Genomic DNA, 8,548 nt, shown 5'->3' with positions numbered 1-8,548 from the left:
ACATATATATATATATATACATATATATTGGGACAGGCTGCACCGTATATATAACGGGAATGAGTGAAGATTGACAAGTGCAGCCGCAGTAATATTGTGAAGGAAGAGGGGAGAAGGTGATTATTGAATTTATTGCATTAAAGTTAGGGAAAGAGAAAGGGAGCTGGCGAAAAATTGGGCCAGGAGCGGGGATTGAACCCGCAACCTTCGCCTGTCCGGGGCGACGCCTTAACCGATTAGACCATCCCGGTCAACGGGTTTCAGCGTACTCAATTTCTGACCAGCTCTCTGTGTACTGTTTAGTTTCGAATTCGCTTCACTTGGTAGACGACAACCGTTGCTGATTTAAGGCCCGCGCTATTTCCGATATGTGGCAGGGAGAGGGATGCATAAGCCAACCCTCCCTTGCACTGACTGAGGCCGAGTTGGCGTTTCTAAAGACAACGACACGTGTCAACACGTAAACATCGTGATTTTAGTTTTTAAGATGTGTAGTATGACAACAAGGAGCTGCGGTGCGCATGAGCGATCGGGGGGGGGGGGGGGGGGGGGGGGTATGTGTTTTGTGTTTTCTGAGGTTCCAATAAAACCTATCAGTTGCGAGTGAGCGCTCGTCCGTCGTTTGTGTTTCCTATTCTGTCCTCGTCTTTTGTGCGCTTTTAAATACCAAGATGAATAACTACCAACTAGTCCAACTTTCCACCCTACTGCGGCAGTGACCTGGCACGTCATTTCATATATATATATATATATATATGAGATGACGTCATCTTATATATCTATATATGAGATGTATATATATATATGCCATATATATATATATGGCACGTCATCTCATATATATATATATATATATATTCTAAAAATTAGGGCGATTGAAAAAAGAAGAAACTCCCTTCGGGAACAAACTACCAGCCACGGCGGACGTCAGGAATTGCCAAAAACCTACTAATTAGCCAGATAATTAATTAAAGCTTCTTAATAGACTTTTTAATTACTGGAAATAGACATATGATTCCAATTAGAAAGTTGCTGAGCGTTCTCAAAAACCATTAAATCACTCATTTTCAGAAACACTTTGAGCGCGTGAGACGAGTAGTAGCGCACTAAAGTTACCACTCGTAAAGCAGGTACAAGGCTAGCGGTTGCGGTAAGGCGCCCGCAGCGATTTTTCCGCCTCTTATCTAGCGCCAGCTTTGTACCTGCTCCACGAGTGGTAATTTTAGTGCGCTACTACTCTTCTCAAGCGCTTAGAGTCTTTCTGAAAATGACTGATTTAGAGGTTTTCGATAACGCTCAGCAACTTTCCAATTGGAATCATATGTCTATTTCCACTAATTAAAAAAGTTAATTAACAAGTTTTAATTATTATCTGGCTAATTAGTAGGCTTTTGGCAATTCCTGACGTCCACCGTGGCTGGTAGTTTGTTCCCGAAGAGAGTTTCTTCTTTTTTCAATCGCCCTAATTTTTAAAATTTTTGAAAGTCTTTTTCAAAAACACCCGGTATATATATATAACGGGCATGGTGCGGAAGGCCGAAGGCGTGGGTATATAACTGGAAAGAAAAAACGCTTCGTTAAAACAGCAACAACGGACGATTTATTCTTCGACGTTTCGGCTGGAGTCCGGCCTTCGTCAGGAAGACTGACGAAGGCCGGACTCCTGCCGAAGGCCTTACTCCGGCCGAAACGTCGAAGAATAAATCGTCCGTTGTTGCTGCTTTCACCAAGAGGTTTTTTCTTCTCAGTTATATATATCAGCACTAGACCTTTGTTACTCCTGGCTCATAAACACATTTCCATTATGTGAGTACCTGCTGCGGAAATGTCTTCGTAAAAAAAGGAAGTCGGCGAAACCTTGAAACGATGTAAATGAAGCCCACGTCTTTGCCAACTAATCCCGCGTGTAAACGCGCCGTGTGAACCCACCAAAAGTTCGATTCTAATCTTGAAACACCAAGCAAGCTCGCTTCCTTGTCGGCGGTTCGTCGCCTTTTGTCAACATTCATTGTCTCCCACGAGAACAATGCCGTGACTACGTCATGGCGACCTTCTGGATGGCGTCGCCCAAAACACGCATACGCTTTCTTTGCCGCCGGCTTCCAGAGGAAAGAGAAATTCAGCAATCTTTGCACGAGGCCTTTTTAAGCCCGAGACGAGCTTCCTCTAAAGTGCACACAAGAACTCGAACAGCGTGACGTTGACAGTCCAGACAGCCGCACTCTTACTCGGACGACGGTGGCGAGCCGACCGCAGTTCCAGAGGTTGCCTTGCTGCTCGCTCTCTTTTGGCGTCAGTGTTTTCGCTTCCTTTCGGCGTCCTAATACTTCAGTGGACTCAAAATGGCGGAGCCTCTTCAAGTGCCCTGGGTCCCCATCGTCTTCGGTAGAGTGTTGACAAGGTGGGCGCCTCACCTAGTCGCTGCTGGGCTCGCGTTGTTCATCTTGCCCTCGTTTCTGCGCTGGCTTCGAACCTGGCAGACGCTGCGATCGATGCCCGGTCCATCGGATACGATACCCTTTAGGTTTCTTTTGGCAATTTATTGGTCCCGGAGGATGTACATCAACGTCAACTACGCTACCGCAGGTATGTCAATGTTCTCTGGGTTCGTGTTTTTATAGCGGCTTTCGCGACAAATGTGACGTATGTACACTGCAAGTATACTCCGCGACACCGTTAAGCAAAAACAAGCCATTACTGTTTGTTCGTTTGTTTTATCTTTTCAATATTAAAAAGCTTCCATAAAAATTACCATAGCGATGGAAAAGGCTGAGCTGGGGTACTAACCTAAGTGGTAGGTTGGTATGTCCGCCGGGATTATTCCAATATAAAAAAGTGTTACGCAATAAACTACTGTCGCCAAATAAAAAGTTTCTGGTATGATTGTCTGATAACCATATCGGAGCTTATGCAAAATTAGATAAGTTTCATATAGGTTCTTGTATGATATTGCCTACTTGGCGAGCGCGCGCGGCAATATTTTATCTGCTCGTGTGCTTATTGGGCGCATAAATATAATTAATTGTTTTTACTATCATGGTGAAGTTATGGTATATATGTGTTCAGATACGGTTGATGACATTAGCCGGAACTATAGAAAAGCATTATGAATAGGAATAAATAAGGAAGGACAATAAACTTGAAAATGTGAGTAGGTTGGAAGTCGACAGGAATTGTGACGCGAAAAATAGTAGAGCGTTATTTGTCTACATTGGCACACAGGCTCGTTGTTACACTGGGTTTAGGTTCCTCTAGTTCCTCTGACGTTTGTGTCTCGAGCATATTTTTGAATTAAGAAAGCGACAGGTGGCCTTTGTTAAAATTGATAGCTTATATTTTACCATATTTATTTCCTTTACTTTGTTCCTTGGAGGTACTATATGTGGTCCGTGCTATGTTGTCCGTGAAAATACGACACCGTCATTTAAATAACGTAACGTTTGAAAGGCATGTTCGTGAGGCATATTTGTATGTAGTTCATCTTAGCCACACAATGTACACCTCTTGCGTTTTACTTTGACAAGTTTGAAGAGATCGCGGCAGTTTCATATGTACGCGCGCGTTCTCTACAAAAGCACGGCCAAGTTATACCAATTAAAATATAAATGTGAAGCTTGCGGAGCTATTCACAATTGCCTAAATGCTTTTTAACCGTTTTCAAGGATTTTCTTATACTGTACTTCGATTTGTATGCTTTCACGTCAGTATGTTTTAGGTCAGTACTACATTACCCACTAAGCCTGTCACTTGGTTTTCGCCTTGTCAAGAACCAAACTAGAATTTTTTTATTCCGTCCTGTTACTTATCTGTTCCAGAGCTTTTCAACATTCTATTGGGTGCCTGTGAGCTCTTCAAAAACAAGACCTTTAAAGTTTACAATTGGATGATGCCATTAGTCATGATACAGACAGCTGAAGCAGCCGAGGTACGTTATTGAAAACTTAAGTCCAAACCATTAAAAATATGGTGTTCTGTTTGTATCACCTCTGTGCTCTCAATAGATGTTTTTTTTTTCTTTTGGTGTATCTTAGCCAATGGCGCTTTTTGTGTTTCAAACATACTAACTACTGTAGGCTGAGAGTCAAGAATTTTTAGTCTGTAGTTTTCATCTGCGAAGGTCGAGCCGTGGACAATAAATTCAATAGAACAACTTGTGAAAACTTGGGTTTAGCCAATCAGTGTGCTCCAACTGAATTTGAAGGTGTAATTAAGAACAGAAGGATTGAAACCTTTTTCTACTTTAGCGTAAAAGGGATTGAGCAATTAAAGAAAAACGTGTCCTCAGTACGCTTCTTATAAGAATAATTTGTTAAGAAAAAAGTTTAAACTTCTTGTTGTGATTGTTTTAGCTGTGAGACAAGCTTTTCGAGAAAACGTCTGGTCACTTTCTTTCGAGTGATTTAAAATAAAACCTATGAAAGCTGACACTGATGCAAGTCCGATATCAAAACACTAAATTTTCAATGCCATCTCGAGTGAACAAATTTGACATTTATGATAGCTCTGGGTCATTTAATGGAGCAGTAAAATATCCTAAATGTTTGTATGCCCTGTCTGCATTGTGCACGGCAATAGAAGGCTCCGTCTGGTTTGCATGTTTCACATTATAAAAAAACAAAGTAAGTCACAATGCCTTCATCACCGCATGTGGAGTCCCGACAGGATCTTTAATTTTCTACTAACATTTCAGGATCCTTTGAAAATGACTCCAGCAAAGGTGGTGTTGTCGCGGATAAACTCACACTTTAGATATAAACGAACTAAAAATGTCTAACCCCCAAAACTACATCAACCTTGAATATGAAGCACAGCAGGTTATATGCAGAAACTGTTATTAAAATATTAATTTCTGGAACAGAAGGGACGCGCACAGGACTTTTGGAGAAGACTCCTGTATGACGCGACATTTTTGACCGTAATGAAAGTCTTGCCAAACAATATTTGTTCTTGGTAATATGCTTTCAAAAATATTCGGTGTTTTTGTGTTTTTTTATTGAAGAGAATAGCAGCTGAGACAATGTTCGTGGTATTTTTAATGATAACCTTGGATTTCGTAAAACAAACTGGGCGCAGGAATTCATTACATTAAATGTATTCCTATTCAAACCTATATAGGCTATTTATTTAATAATTATCGGGATCACAAATATAATGGTCATTGACTCGTATTTAAAAAACATTTACTTTATGAATTGGGATAGTGCACAACTCAGTTTTTGTTAGAACTGGTGTCTTCATTTGTTTTATACAGTACTTTTTTGGTATTTCAGACTTTGCTGAATAGACCTGGAAACTTTACCAAGCCCCTCATGTACACCTTTTTAATTCCCTGGTTGGGTGAAGAAAATGTCCTCACCGGGTAAATTTATATTTCTGTTTTCCACCTCAAAATAAACAAGCCACTAAACATTTTAGTTACTTTAAAATCGTTGTGTTACAAGTTATTATCAGTGTTGTAAAAATGTTACCACAAAGTCGCAAAATAAACACGACAGAAATATCATTAAATCTATATCACATCTTAATGTTTGAAAGGGAATTTGTAATTTTAGGCTGTATCTGCCTTTTTAGTGTGTCGTGTACGTGCGGTATTTTACTTCATCCCTATAAAAGGCACAATCAGCCAATTGAGAGAAATCGTTAGCCCCGTAGCCTATGCAAGTTTCTCAAGGAACAAGTTAGTATGCGAGTGTGCCGCATAATTCAGTTACTTGGTTGTGTGTGTGCTCCCTTACAAAAATTATCAATGCGTTTCAATTGAGTTTTTAATGTACTGTATAAGAATGCATTGAAAACTCCGTTGAAACACAGTGATAGTTTTTGTTGGGGCTAATCATTAAAAAAACTATTTAATCAAGTGATGGGCGCATCTTCTTCGTCAGTGTGCGAAATTTTACATATGAGAACAGAGCTTCCTATATAACCCATTTATGTAAATAAGATATCAACACTTAAGAATGGCATGAGGACCTACACACTGGTGACCTAAATATAGCCTTCCTTCCCCAAACACGATGTTGTCAAGAATAAATACCAAGATTCCCCCGAGGGCAATTCTCTCACTTTGAGAAAAATACACTCTGTGCTTCGTAGTAAAACACTGCCTCGGGGACATTCCTAAACATTTCTGCATTCCTAAACTGTCAAGCATCCTAATATATTGGATAAAATAAATAGGAGACTGATATATTTGAATCCAGCAGCATCTCTTTGTGCATAGTTACAGCCTCTCCAGTCGTCCCAAAAGTTACCACCGCGGATAATATGAGGTGAAACGCTCGATCTGGCCTTTTATATCTCAATTTGTCAGACTTCGAAGTATGCGATCTCAACTTTGCATTCCATTCGTAGGTCGGACCATTGTTCTCTCGAACACTGGCAGGTAGGCCAAAGAGGCATGAAGGATTGTTTTGGCTCATATTGAACGAAATAGTACACTGGCACGATCGTACGATGGAGCTTTTTTTTTTTTTTAACAGTGGGAAAAGACGGCAGGCCGTTGCGACGACTTTTTAATTTAACTTCAATCACCTGGTTCTCCTCGTGTGTATAGTCTGAACCAAGAACGAGAAAAGGAGAACTGAGAAGGAGCAAAAGCTAAAACGAATTACCTTAACCAAAGACGTCCTCGATTATACACTTTTTTCCTCAACAAGCGCGGCAGGGGGTAGTGCACAGCGGCAGTGTTAAATATCTCCGCTCTCTCCAGAACACCCCCGTAATTTGTACGAATGAGCCCTGGGATGCGAGTTTCCGGCTCTCTAGGGGAAAATGCAGATAACCTTGAGGCGGAAATGGCGAGAGCGTGGAGTCTACCTTTTATTCGTTAAAGGCGTTTCTCAGGTCACTTTCCTGGAGTGAGATTTCGTTCTAATTTATTCTTGATACTTAAATCTTGAAACATTCGCACACTTTGCGCAGTGTCTCAAGTTCTGTCGCTGGATGTAAGCAGTCGCAATGAACCGCCACAAACCGCTTTCCCACGTGCCCCAAAAGAACGGCAACCGCGCTTTCCTGTCACAGCTGCGATAAAAGAGAATTGTGTTTCTTGCAACTAGCCTTAACGTGGTCCCCCCCCCCCCCCCCCCCCCCCCCCCATCACGAAGCTTTACATTTCGTTTAACCTTAAGTCCGGGTGCACCCGACGCTACGAGCTGATTGGATCAATCAAACAGCGCCAAAATAGCAAGTGATCACTGGGCCTTCCATGTACGTGATTGGTTTAGGGACAACAGAAAACGTACAGAAACACTACGAACACCACGTCGTTGTGCTTTCGACACTGTTTGATTGCAATGTAAGCTGGAAACGCTGACAAAGCATTTTTACATAGGTCGATATCCTAGATGTCAATATACAAAGTTACAGCTACACTTGTATGAGCCTCTTACCTAGTACGATGTGCGCAAATAGAAAGAGTAAGTCACACGTCATGCTCATTGTTCCTCTGCTTTTGTGCTCTGTAAAATAAATAACGCACACAACTTTTTTTTTAGGGTTGAAGTGTCAGAAATATGTTTTACGTAATGCACATTTCCTTTGACCATTAGGACCGGAGAAAAATGGCGCCTCAAGCGCAAGCTGGCCACTCCGGCCCTGCACCTCAAGATGCTCGACAACTTCATGGACGTGTTCAACGAACACGGAAACATCATGGTGGACAAGATGAAGGAAGTCTCTGACAAGGCGGAGCCCGCCTCTATCTATCGTTACGTCCAGCGCTGCACTTTGGACATCACGGCGGGTAATGTTTCTGAAGACCAATCAACATGTACAACAACAAAAAAACAATTTACAGGGATTTTTCACCGCAAAAACAAACTGCACTTCGCCGAACGCTCATTATCCACCCAAATGTAGCGCTAGCAGTCCGAACCAGATGTCAAAGTTTCAGAAGAAATTTGTTATCTCATTGAAACGTTATAAGTGATTTGCCTGTTTTTGCCCGTTTTCAGTAAATGGCACCATTCACCTCCATGTATTCGACAGCTCCGTCGATCGTCATTTTCCTATTTGAAAATTTTTGGAAAATCACATAACTTTTGATTAAGATAACGGTTAGTTATGAGACTTTAGCATCTCGTTCGGACCGTTAGATCTACACTTGAATGCAGAATAAGCGTTCGGCGATGTGTAGTTTATTTTTGTGGTGAAAATAAAAAAATAAAAAACTGTACATTTTTTGGAAGGAACTCCTTGTATTAAGAAGCACATTTTGAAGGAATAACATGGCGTCAGAAATGTAACGCATTTGATCACGCTCAAACGCAATTGTGTGATGCAGCCTTCACGTGAGGTTACACCAATTTTAACTTCTCACGGCGGTACGCTTGTTTGGTGAATGCTTGTGCAATATAAATTATGTAAACCGCAAACGCCATCAAATTTCAAACTTTTAAATCGTAATTGATTCCTTCTGTGGTCACAACCCTTACAAAAAAAAAAGTTGCCCAGTCTATTGAAATCTTTGCGACTTCTTTACGATCCTTGCGACTTTCTTCCCTACCCACTTTCTAACAACGTATTTGTGTACATTCTGTGTACACCT

At 41.2% G+C, this 8,548-nt stretch overlaps 1 protein-coding gene across 1 annotated transcript; it reads left to right on the top strand.

The window, feature by feature from the left end:
• Nucleotides 1-2,555: 2,555 nt before the first annotated feature.
• Nucleotides 2,556-8,295, top strand: LOC121837165 (cytochrome P450 4V2-like). The gene is made up of 5 exons (XM_042292690.1): nt 2,556-2,586; nt 3,816-3,925; nt 5,271-5,359; nt 7,551-7,744; nt 8,285-8,295. The coding sequence occupies exons 1-5, from the start codon at nt 2,556-2,558 to the stop codon at nt 8,293-8,295; spliced, it is 435 nt and encodes a 144-aa protein (XP_042148624.1).
• The last annotated feature ends 253 nt before the right edge of the window (nt 8,296-8,548 follow it).

The sequence above is a fragment of the Ixodes scapularis genome, unplaced genomic scaffold, assembly GCF_016920785.2.
Source record: "Ixodes scapularis isolate PalLabHiFi unplaced genomic scaffold, ASM1692078v2 PGA_scaffold3__209_contigs__length_174095766, whole genome shotgun sequence".
Taxonomy (NCBI): domain Eukaryota; kingdom Metazoa; phylum Arthropoda; class Arachnida; order Ixodida; family Ixodidae; genus Ixodes; species Ixodes scapularis.
This window is presented reverse-complemented; position numbering and strand designations above follow the sequence as displayed.